Source organism: Haliotis rubra, unplaced genomic scaffold, assembly GCF_003918875.1.
Source record: "Haliotis rubra isolate DU_JTF1 unplaced genomic scaffold, ASM391887v1 Scf99, whole genome shotgun sequence".
In the NCBI taxonomy this organism is placed as follows: domain Eukaryota; kingdom Metazoa; phylum Mollusca; class Gastropoda; order Lepetellida; family Haliotidae; genus Haliotis; species Haliotis rubra.
Window position 1 is genome coordinate 1,541,747 of NW_025767734.1, and position 12,694 is coordinate 1,554,440.

At 38.6% G+C, this 12,694-nt stretch overlaps 1 protein-coding gene across 3 annotated transcripts in view; it reads left to right on the plus strand.

Annotated features, from left to right (window-relative positions):
* The window catches only part of LOC124265691 (STE20-like serine/threonine-protein kinase), an 87,450-nt gene extending 82,066 nt beyond the window's left edge, over nucleotides 1-5,384 (plus strand). For all 3 annotated transcript variants that reach the window (XM_046700489.1, XM_046700490.1, XM_046700491.1), the window contains 4 exons: nucleotides 429-617; nucleotides 1,122-1,247; nucleotides 1,730-1,843; nucleotides 2,302-5,384. In XM_046700489.1, coding sequence (XP_046556445.1) covers nucleotides 429-617; nucleotides 1,122-1,247; nucleotides 1,730-1,843; nucleotides 2,302-2,466 — 594 coding nt within the window. In that variant the 3' untranslated portion in view covers nucleotides 2,467-5,384. The remainder of the gene's footprint in view (nucleotides 1-428; nucleotides 618-1,121; nucleotides 1,248-1,729; nucleotides 1,844-2,301) is intronic.
* The last annotated feature ends 7,310 nt before the right edge of the window (nucleotides 5,385-12,694 follow it).

Below are 12,694 nucleotides of genomic sequence, written 5' to 3' on the forward strand. Positions count from 1 at the left end.
TGACCTGATGGATGGGTTCAGAAGTGGTGTAGGCATTGACCTGATGGATGGGTTCAGACGTGGTGTAGGCATTGACCTGATGGATAGGTTCAGAAGGGGTGTAGGCATTGACCTGATGGATAGGTTCAGAAGGGGTGTAGGCATTGACCTGATGGATAGGTTCAGAAGGGGTGTAGGCATTGCATTGTACATTGACCTGATGGATAGGTTCAGATTGATAGGTTCAGAAGGGGTGTAGGCATTGACCTGATGGATAGGTTCAGAAGGGGTGTAGGCATGAACTTGATGGATAGGTTCAGAAGGGGTGTAGGCATTGACCTAATAGATATGTTCAGAAGGTTGTCGAATTGTTGGTGTATGTAGGCATGGATTTTGAAGATAAGCATTACTATGTGTTGAAAGTGACATGGTATAACTATCTGTGGCAGGAAATTGACCAGATGAAACGCTACAACTCAGCGAAGGAAGAGGAAATGAAGGAGCGCCATGCTCTGGAGAGGCGCCGCCTACCCAAAATCCTCAAGAATGAGGCAAAGACAAGAGCACAGATGTTTAAACAGAGCCTCAGGCTTAGCACAATATCTACACCTGATGATGACAAGATGAAGATTAAACAGGTGAGATATTATTGCAGGTTACAGAAAACTATTGACACCATCTATGAAGTATTCTATCGGTATAGCACCATCTGGTTTAACACAATGTTTAAGGAGCTCATTATCTTGTATGGTATTGGCAAGAAAACATTACTCATTCAGTGGTTTAAAACCATGTATGATTAATAGGAATTTCAAGATAATTTTAGGGATGTCAACTTCTATATTATGAGGAACACAACCTTACAGAGTATGTATTCAGAGTATATAATCCTCACCTGATGAAGGAGTAAGCATATACTCCAAAACATTGTGTTCCATATAAGAAAGAAGTTAAAATAAAATTCTCTTACTTAGGAATAATATCGTTTGTTTTAGTGTTTCATGACATTTCAAGTTGTTCATGCAGTCTTGAGGAACTCTTGAATCTCTTTTAGTAGACCTTGGTTACCATGGTTTTAGCTTTACTTGAGCAAGTTGACTGTACAATCATGAGGTCTTACATGATGCTGTGTGTATTTTCAGTTTGAGGAGAATGAGAAGAAGAGAATGAAGGCCGAACAACAAAGGCAGGAGTCGAAGCACAAGAAGCAGTGGGATGACCTTGTGTTCCGCAATGAGACTGCCCTCAAGGAACTGGAGCAGCTACAGGTACATGCAACTACAGCTTCGCTGTCACATTACATATAATGTCTATCCATGAAGATCTGGGGTAGGATTGGTCTTCAGTAACCCATGCTTGTTGTAAGAGGCAACTAACGGGATCGGGTGGTCAGGCTCTGACTTGGTTGACACATGTCATCGTATCCCAATAGGTCAATGCTCAATGTGGATCATTGGTTTGTCTGGTCCTGACTCAATTATTTACGGACCGCCATCATATAGGTGGAATATTGCTGTGTGTTAAACAACAAACTTATTTGATAACAGATATGCCTGTAGAAGGGAGATAACTCTTCAATGTTCTATGACATGTCTAGGGAATCAGAAAAATGAGGTGGGATCACTCAGTTTCTCTTTTTGTATAAATTTATATGGCTAGGATGAATAGAAACTACAATTGTGTAAGGTTTGTCAATAAAATACATTCCTTGAACATTAAGATTGTTAATGCATTGTTGTTGATGATGTAGGCTGAGAAGAGGAAGATGTTGATGGAGCAGGAGACATTGAAGATCAAGGAGGTGGAAAAACAGTATGAGTTAGAGCTCAAAGAATGGAAAGCACTGCTCGTACCAAGAAAACAGGTAATCTCACTCTTCATTATGAGCAGGGGCGGTGGGGTAGCCTAGTGGTTAAAGCATTGGCTCAACCGGCCGAAGACCCGGGTTCGAATCCCCACATGGGTACAATGTGTGAAGCCCATTTCTGGTGTTCCCTGCCGTGATGTTGCTGGAATATTGCTAAAAGCGGCATAAAACCAAACTCACTCAGTCAGTCAGTCATTATGAGCAGGGGCGGTGAGGTAGCCTAGTGGTTAAACCATTACTGAAGTTAATCTGTCATGGCATGATAGTATCGGGTTGCCCTTAATATGTTGGTTTTTTTAACTAGTACTTGTACCAAAATTGACAAATTGAATATGTTTGTTCAAGAGAATGTGCTATTATTCGAGGTTGGTTGGTTCAATTTACATACCAAATCTAGTTGTTTCCTGTAACATGTACCTTTCAAAATACTCACTGCAGAAATATTTCCATTGCAGAAACTTGAGGAAGAGTTTTCCAGACAGCGAGATGAACAGGAAAAGTTTTATGGTGCATACGTAACAGGAGATGTAGATGGCCATCCGCCATATTCACGCTCCTCACAGGGTAGTGTTCGCAGCCGAGAGGACACAATGCGATCAAGACACTCCACAGTGATATAGTTCCGACCATAGGGACATTGGTCACACTTACTTACATTCTGTGATGGGACAGCATATACCGGCAGCACAGCCACATCGGGGGGGGATTCAAGGGAGGTCACTCTGCAGGGCCTTCTGTTCTACAGATTGTTTAGCTGAAATATTTCCTGTTGGATTAGCTGAGTTTGTACTTACCTTGTGATGTGACAGTGCTGAAGTGACTATACAGTGCGTGGAGTTGCTAGATGCTGCAGTTAGACTTCAGCATGCCACTGATGGCCGGACTCTTTGCAGATCTGATCCAGACACATGGTGATGCAATACTGGTGCAGCCGCATCAGTGCATGGAGACAGTTCAGACTGCACCAGACCAAGGGTCTTCATGCTGATCTGTATGATTCAAGTGCTGGACATTGGTGCATCCCCAAGATCTATAGACTTGAGTCGAAAATTCATCTCCTGGTGCGCGAAACACTGTTAACACTTTCACTGCTAACAATGAGTGCTCCCAATGTTACCATGTGCAAGAGGGTTAAATATTCGCATATGGTGCACTATATGTTTTCAGTATAAAACTCAATTGTAGAATTGTAATTTCACAACAACCTAAGATTTATTATTTGGACAAACTAACTTCACAGTCCATATCTACGAGCTTTTGATATTTGGCAGACATCTGGATACTTTCTGCAAATCACACGAGAGATGATACAAGAGTTACCATGTGGATGAAATCCATGGGATGTGTGAGAGTCCTGATTTAGGGCTGTTGATGATAAACATGGCAGTATGTTGTACAGTGTTCCGTCATTGATTCCCACAAACCAGGAGGAACATTGTTGCAATCTGTATATCTTTTCATCTCCATGGTTACAAGGACTAAGCACATGTAAGGCTTGCAGATGTCCTACAATGCTATTGAATAAATATTCATAACATTTATTATACACCATAAATTAGTATGTATATAAGGTAGACTTGAAGACTGTTTGTAGAACCAAATATTTTACTCAGAAACAGAAAATGATCACCATACCCTCTTGGTGCAGGACACAGATATTTCGCGGTAGTTTTGAACTTTTGTTTCAAAAGGTAGTTTGTCAATGTCACAGACATTTTGTAAATATTGAAGTAATGATTCAGAGAGTGTGACTTTGACAAGGAGACAGTGAAGATCATGGGTTTTTTTATGTTCACCTTACTGACCTTCAGCAGACATATTGTGAGCTTATTCTCACAGCTGATAATTACAGGGTTTAAGAGCAGTTTTATGTGGATAAATGGTTTGTTGGTGGTACATATTTGAACAGACGTGAACAAATCAACATATTGTGATGATTCAATGTGGAATAATACTTTAGTTTCTTCACTTGTTAAAGTGTTGAGACGCACTGCGTACTAACTCTCCCACACAACTCCCTCCCACGTGCCACTCTTCTGCGAATCTTTTGACAAAATCTGTCACACTTTTTTTTATTTTTCAAGAAACTTTCAAAGCCACTAGCACTGTGGAATCACTGAGTAGAATATTGATCAGTTCAAAGTTTTATGAAGGAAAAATTTGATTAAACATTAATTGACATTCTCATAAAGATTGTTTTGGTGTTCGAGTCCTATGCTTCTTGATGAATCAAGTTGAATGCATTGACTCCAAATCAGTTTTGTGCAATGGAGATATCGCTCATTTTCAGAGAATAAATTTGATGATTAGAGCTAATACTCATTATTTATTAACTGTCGATCCCAAAAGGTTTATTATTTTCCAACATGGAAAACTAGCAGATATGTTAACCTCAGACCCCAACTTCTTATTTTATCAAGATCAAATTTTTGAAATTATCACACCCGACCAAATTAAAGTTTACTTGACCAAGGCGTAAGATGTTGCAAATGGCCGCCTGCAGAGGAGACAATATTCATACATGAAACATTTAGCTGTGACATAAATTAGTTTGAAGAAATACAAAAAAATATATCATTTATTGACATTTGGCAGAGCCCCATAAGGAGAGTGGTGTTAGAGAGTTTGTGTCTTTACCCTTATGTTATGTGACTGTGCACAGATACATGCAGTCAACACAACTTGCCCTTCAGGCATAAAATTACAAACAGAGCTCGTATATATTGTGTATGGTGCAAGTTGAAAACAGACCCAAAGAAAATAGATCTTGGAGAGGACATATTTTGTTCTAACTGTTAGGTTATTTGGATTAATGAATGTCAGTTATTTCAAGTTTTAGATATCATTTTGAAAATCATTTCTTCAGAATAGACACAATGGAATAAGAGAATGGTTAAATGTAACATTAGAAAAAGTGTCCCAATATAACACGTTACATTTCTTCAGAAGTTGTTTGCTGAAGATGTTTATCACCAGCCCTGTGTCTTCTGAATATTAAATATGCATTTTTTTTAAATATCATCTTTAAGATTTCATTTTCAAATTCCTCCTTGTGTAATATCTGTTGGTTGTAGAATTTGCACCATCCCTTCCTTTAGAAACCATTTGGGAGATTGTGCAATTATTTCTGAGAGTGGACGTTAATGATGCTGTTTGTAATTTTACGTTCTGTCGTACCTGTACAGATGTTATATATTGATCTAGTATCTGAAGTGTGATTCCTTCACAATATTTATGTTTCAGGGTTTTCTAAAGAGCTTGCTTTGTACAGAACTTTGCACTGGCTTTGAAACTTTCTTTCAACGAAATTTGATTTTCAGAGGGAGGATGTTGTTTTAGTGCTTCTGTTGAGGTGTTTCTAACAGCTTCATCCTCTTGATGTTGTATGACCGTACTTGAAGATTTCAAAACTTACCTGTAGTGTCAGAGCCTAGCACAGGTGGACATTGCTTCTGCGATTGCAATACTTTGTCTTCATTAATACACACCAGTTCGTTGCAATCCCAATATTACTGTAAATCTTTAAGTTAATGCGAAAGTGAATTAAATGCAAAAAATGATAGTAGTCATTGCTTGCATTAATTAAATTTTGCAAGTGAGGCAGTTTTGTTTAATCAGTGACATTGTGACAGAAGAAGACCATTATTCACTTCAATTTGAATGTTCAGTCATCTGCTAGATCTGAAAAACCTCTTCTCAAGGGTCAGTTTTGAACTGGTTGAAGGTAATATGGTTTGTGCTTACAAAGCTCTACAATCAATGAAGACAGAGTTGAGTTCTGATAGCAGTCGTTGCTACAGTACAGATGCAAGAACCTTTACCAAGCAAGCAAGTCACATGTGTTTTCTTGGATAGTTTAAGAATAAATATTTTGATGTGAAGTAAAACTGAACAGTTTAAGATGCTTCAAAGGTATTTTGTTTACTTTTCCTTTGAGTCCGCAATATCTCTCATTTTGCTGACATTTAGTTGCATTGTCTTATTTGTTCTAATGGAGAGATGATTTAAGCTTATGAAATTGATGTCATGTTCATAATATAAAATCCCTCTTCACAGAAGCCATACTGAGTAAGTTAATAAGCTCAATATGAAATTGGTCCAAATTGTATTTCAGAATCTGTTTCATGACTCGGATATCTCTATCTTGTGCGAAAACATGGATATGTGTCCGCACCTTCATATTATTAACAAAGTCCTTCAAACTATGGATTTGGAAGAGGAATTATGGTCACTTGAACTAATTATGAGAATTCCAATAGTCTGTTTCAAATGCTACAAGACTTACAATGGTATGTCAGAATTCAGAACTGGCAAAAAGAGGCAAATATGTGTATGGTCACGTTTCCATAAATGTTAACAGTATTTTGTTATAAACACCTTATTACATAACCATTTAAATACCATATCGAATAACGCACATCATTGTTTCAATATTCCTTCATTACACAGATTACACTAATTATGTTGATAACAGGGAATAGTAGAGTTACCTTCCAGTAAATATCTTACCACTGGTGAATCAGTAAATATCTTACCACTGGTGAATCAGTAAATATCTTACCACTGGTGAATCAGTAAATATCTTACCACTGGTGAATCATAATGAATGTAAACAGAAAGCATGACAGTGCTATGCAAGAAGGCGTCAATTTAGCACACAATATTCTGAAGAATTGTTTGTATTCTGGTAGTTTTCCATTTTTCTGTAAACATTTGCTCATTTGTTTATGATTAGAGATTCATATTAAAGACATTCAGGTACTTTGCACTTCAATTTCTTGCCAAGTATCAGTAGGTAGTGTTTTGGATTGGATTTAGAAATTAGACTTTCTTTACTTGTGTTACCTTTTGAAGTTGTGTGGGAAATAGTATCAGCAGTTTTCCTGATTGAGCAATTAATTATTATCCATCGTGAGTAAACTTACGACTATTTTGCATCTGGTGAACATGTCTAGAATTATTGAGAAATATTTGCTAATCTGTACATTTACACAATGGGTTATGTATACACAAAGAAAATCTGTATAAATTACGTAAAGCGGAGTTGATTTGTATAAAATGAGTCGTCTGTGGAGAGGACTTTTCCCTGGTTTTCATACTCAATTCTCAACACATCATACTTTGTGATATATGCAAACTATGCTTGCTATTTATAGTTTGAAATCTTTGTCTTTTACTGTAAAAATGTACCTTAAGGATTCACATGAATATACTGTATAATATATAGAATCAAAGTAAAGTCAATCAAATAACACCAGCTTCCTGTTTTTGTTTTGCCATTGTCAAGTGCCACACTCGGCAATACACCAGGTGCATGATGTCTGTAAATGTTTTGGGGCGGTGGGGTAGCCTAGTGGTTAAAGCGTTCGCTCGTCATGCCGAAGATCCGGGTTCGATTCCCCACATGGGTATATGTGTGAAGCCATTTCTGGTGTCCCCCGCCGTGATATTGCTGGAATATTGCTAAAAGCGGCGTAGAACCATACTCACTCACTCACTGTAAATGTTTGTATCTGAACCACACAATCCAGTGACTAGCATCATGAGCATCATCTACACATTTGGAACATGATGATATGCATCAACAAAGTCTGCAAGCCCTTCCATTCACCCCTGATCTTGTAACATCCCTCTTGAATATCAATAAAAATAATATTTATTGATTTTAATGCAGATAGTCACTTTAGTCATTTCTGTATTTGAGTGAGTGAGTATGGTTTTGTGCCTGTTTTAGCAATATTTCAGTAATATCAGGGTGGGGACAACAGAAACGGGCTTCGCACATGTGGGGAATCGAACATGGGTCTTTGGCGTGACAAGCAAACTCTTTAACCACTAGGCTACCCCACTGCCCTCTGTATTTTAAGGGCAGATTGGTTATGTATTTCCTGACAGTACCTAGCATTTTTAAAGAATGAGTAAGATTATGCTCATTGTGATGATATAGAGGATGAAATCAAACTTGTCATCAGGCCAGTCACAGCCCCTTAAACAAGGAAATGACAGATGAGTACTGTGGCACATCACAAGAGTGAACTGGACTGAACATGCTGTATCCATGTCCTGGTGTTCAATGTTCAGGAAATCATGCTGATTTTCAAGGCAGGACATTTGGATTGACTGGTCACACTGAAGGCATGTTTCATTTCCCAAAACAAGGACAATGTGCTCTGCCCATTCATTGTATACCCAGACATCACGTGGATGGAGCAGTGCTTAAGTGACAGAACACTCTTCTCACATACAAAATCTTGTTAGTGACATAAATACAGCTTGTTCAGCTTGACCTGAGCTACTCTACATATGCATGACCCGGGAGGTCAAATGGCACAAACGGCAGGACGAGTAAACTTCATTAAATAGGGGTGCAGAGAATGTTATTAATGTTGCGTTCGTGCAAAACATGCATACATGGATTCGTTACAGAACCTGTCCCGGAAAACAACACTTCTGAAAAAAACCAATCATTTCATGTTTTAATTGAATTGTTTATACAGTCATATGCTATCTATTTTGGTTTGCTAACTTTACAAAGTAAGACGTCAATTACTTTCACAATCCGATTCACTCTCGCTATCACTCTCTACACCCAGTTCAGTTATCAGTTTTTCTATTTCATGTTCAACTGCAATATTTCTGTCCCAGTAGTTAGGACATTGCTGACGATATTTTGACACTGAGATGTCAAACGGCGACCTGGTCTCGGCTGTTCGGACATGTTGACAATCAGCTGACAAAGGTACACCCCTTCACAATAATAGACCCAATCAGTTGTGACACGGTCACGCAATACATTAGTATTCACTTGATCAGGTCAAGCTGAACAAGCTGTAGTGGGGTGTATATTTTATGAACTTCAAGTAGAACGTGGTGTATCTTCTTCAATAGTGATGACACATGAAAATTAAAAAGGTATCTTATTTAATCAACATTAACAAAGTGTTTTGGGGTGGAACTGGCATCAAATACTATTCCCATGCCAAATGCATACTGAGTGTTAGAATCAAGACCACAAAAACTGCCTGATCAGAACATTGAACTGATTAATAGGTCACAGATGACTTGTAACTCTAGCCATCTGACAAGGATTGAGTTACTGTGACATCATCACTATGAGCAGAGGCAATCACTGGATATACTGAGATTTTCAATGGTCTTGAAGGAGATGTTTAAAAATTTATAATTCCAAAATCATGTGAGAAAGCAGTTGACCACTTGATTCGTAAGTGAAGAGGGGCGGTATTGTAGCCTAGTGGTTAAAGCGTCCGCTCGTCACGCTGAAGACCAAGGTTCGAATCCCCACATGGGTACAATATGTGAAGCCCATTTCAGGTGTCCCCCGCCGTGATGTTGCTGGAATATTGCTAAAAGCGGCGTAAAACTAAACTCAGTCAGTCAGTCAGTCGTAAGTGAAGAGATGCAAATAGTTAGTCATTGGATAACATTTGTGCAAAATGTTGCCAGGAAATGTTTATGCATTTTTCTTTTGAAACACATCTTTCATTAGATGCTATCAGTTGCCATAGACTGCAAGAAACTAATTCAAAATGCTACAGCTGCAAAACATTCAATCTAAGTTAGTAAAGTTATGATTTTTTGTGATCCTTATCAAAGTGTGAGTAGTATATGACCACATACAACCAACTCATGTTAATTGTACTTTAATACATCCAGAGACTATACCACCACATTCAAAATGAACATAAGGGTTCAGTATCAGGGTTCCTTACACTTGACTATTTGGCTGGTTGTGTTTTCAAATAATATTGTTTTCTTTTTCCATAGAAATATAACATCATAAGTGATCCTTGTTTTTGTAATATAATGGATGGCTTTGGATGCAGATGGATTGTCTTAGGTAGGGGAGATCACTCTTATCTCATTTCTGGCAACTTCAATGATCAGAGAAGTGCTCGTAATATACCCAACACCAAAGTCTTGTTTAAGACAGGAGGAAAGGTCCGTTTCTACTTTCTATATTGCACGGTTTTGCAAGTGAGTCACCAAAATTCTTACATTAGAACGATGAGTTTTCAAATTGGAATTCTAAATTATAAAGTGTCCCCATGCCCTGGTTATGATCCCCGACGGTCACATGACCAGCAGCCTCCTCACGAACACAGTCAATATAGATGCGACCTTCACCTCTGTCAGATAGTAAGGGACATCCTATAGGCCACAGGTAACGTTCTCTTCAGTCCTCTCAAAATCATGAGTGTGTTTGAGATTACGTTTCATTGTGGATTTAAATATATCATCCCCTGTTCCTCGAGGGAAGGCATAATGGCCACGAAGGTTTACGAGATGTGAGATCTGGACATACAGAAGATCCGAATACATTGCAGAAACGATAATCCATATTCACTACAATAAAAGAACAAGACCCCCGTTGCTAAATGTGTCCACTCAGAGCACCTCATCAACAGTCTTGAAGACACTACTAATTTATGTAAAATTCGCCACACCCTGATCATTGAAAGGAAGCTTCATGATGCCGGACAAATCCAAATAAACAGGAATTAGCTGGAAAGAATTAATACTGTGGCATATATATGCCCCCCGTTACAACAACCATTCTCTCAGAATTAGAGGCTATGGTTCTTTCATTGCTACATTTCCTATATAGACCGACCGCCTCCGTGGTGTAGTGGTTAGAGCGTCCGTCCGGAGAGCGGAAGGTGGCGTCTTACCAAAAAGACGTTAAAATATGGTACTTGTTGGACCCTGCCTGGCGCTCGGCATTAATGGGTACAACAAGGACTGGTCGGCTCGGAGTCAGTATAATGTGTCTGAGTGGGGTATTCATGCTTCACTGCGGCATGGTATCTCAGTGGGCTAGCACTATAAAACCAGCTTAAGTCATACACACGCATGCACGTCGTCATATGAGCGAAATATTCTCAAGCACGACGTTAAGCCCAATTTCACCTCAAAATTAGCTGAGGACGAGTACGTTTCCAACAACTGTAGTCCTCATTGACCAGTAGAATTCCCGCCCATAGTTCTCGTCCAGTTCTTAATGTTTCAATATGGCTACAGGTTGGAAACGAATATAATTGACACAATAGTAAAATATAGAAAATATGTCGTCTTGTTCAAGCAGGGACATCTACAGAACAGTCAAGTTAGGTTTACACGTGTGCTCGGGGATCGCCCCTAAAAACATCACATCACGTAACACTACAAACCTAGTAGTGCTCTTCAGACGTTCTGTGAGTTTTCTGTTGTCTTTAGAGTGAATGAGTGAGTTTAGTTTTACTCTGTTTTTAGCAATATCCGAGCAATATCACGACAGGGGACTTGAGAAATGGGCTTCACACATTGTACCCATTTGGGGAATGAAACCCGGGTCTTCGGTGTGACGAGCGAACGCTTTAAATACAACAGTGACCCAAAAACAGGATAATGAGTGAGTGAGTTTAGTTTTACGCCGCACTCAGCAATATTCCAGCTATATGGCGGCGGTCTGTCAATAATCGAGTCTGGACCAGACAATCCAGTGATCAACAGCATGAGCATCGATCTGCGCAATTGGGAACCGATGACATGTGTCAACCAAGTCAGTGAACCTAACCACCCGATCCCGTTAGTCGCCTCTTACGACAAGCATGGGTTACTGAAGGCACATTCTAACCCGGATCTTCATGGGTCAAAAACAGGATAATAATATACATGTAGTCGGAATCGTGCAATGGATTTCAATCATTCATCCATTCATTCGAGCGAATTCTGACGTTCGTTGTTTACTTAACGCCCGTTGAGGTAAAATCAAACACGACTATAATTACTGAGGGAACAGGTCAAAAGGGCCAAAATTGAAAAAGTCAATGGGGCTAAAGAAAAGTCAAAAGGGCCAAACTTGTAGAAAATAGTAAGATTAGAAGAAATTCATTACATGTTGTTGCAGTGGTTCTAATCCTAAACATTTCAGAGTGTCTCAGTGTTGTTTATTTAAAACATCTCCGAGTGGTTAAGTGTTTATTTGGTAAGACTAAAGAATACTGGATACCTTCCGCCATCTTTGAAAGCACTCGAGTTTACTTTGGGTTAGGGTAAGGGTTCAGTCTAAGTAAACACTAAGCCTAAGTAACACTGCTATACTGTATAGCAGTGTAACGGATAATACTGAGCCTAAGTTTACTTAGACTGGGTAAGGGTTAGGGTTAGGGTAAGGGTAAGGGTAAGTTATAGACAAAATGCCCCAATTTATTTAAAATTATGAAATATATGCCATAAATGCATAATTTTTGTCAACTTCAATCTTATATTCTTCATATAATATTATATAGTAATATTTCTGACAAATGTTCCATTACTAAACTGCTAAGAGCAAAAGTAATATTCCTGTATACACAACACTGTAATACCAATTATTTGCATGGTATTAATGTTTTTGTAAAGAATTACAAACCTGGGACAATTTGACTAAAAATCTGGGGCATTTGACCAAATTTGCTGGGGCATTTTGTACCTGGAGCAATTTGACTGGCACCCTTACTGATCAGGGATTATCAAAGATTGGTAGGTGAAACAAATGATGACGGCAAAATGAGTCACTGTGCGAAAAACAAACGATATTCAGTGGTGTTGCTTACAACGTAAAAAATGTTACTTCATGAGAACCCATAAAGAATTGATTTCAGGTTTTAGTTTCTTTGCAGATTAGACAGTTCATTCATAATTTTCTCTCTTTTTTATTACTTTAAAAAGAAACAATGAGTTATGCATAAAATAAACCAATTATCTCGAAAGTTATGAGCGCATTCAAGAAAAGAACTGGTACTCCATATCCCATGCGTGTTCTTTATTTACCTTATGGAACAAGTTTCATATTTGCTAGCGGGTTAC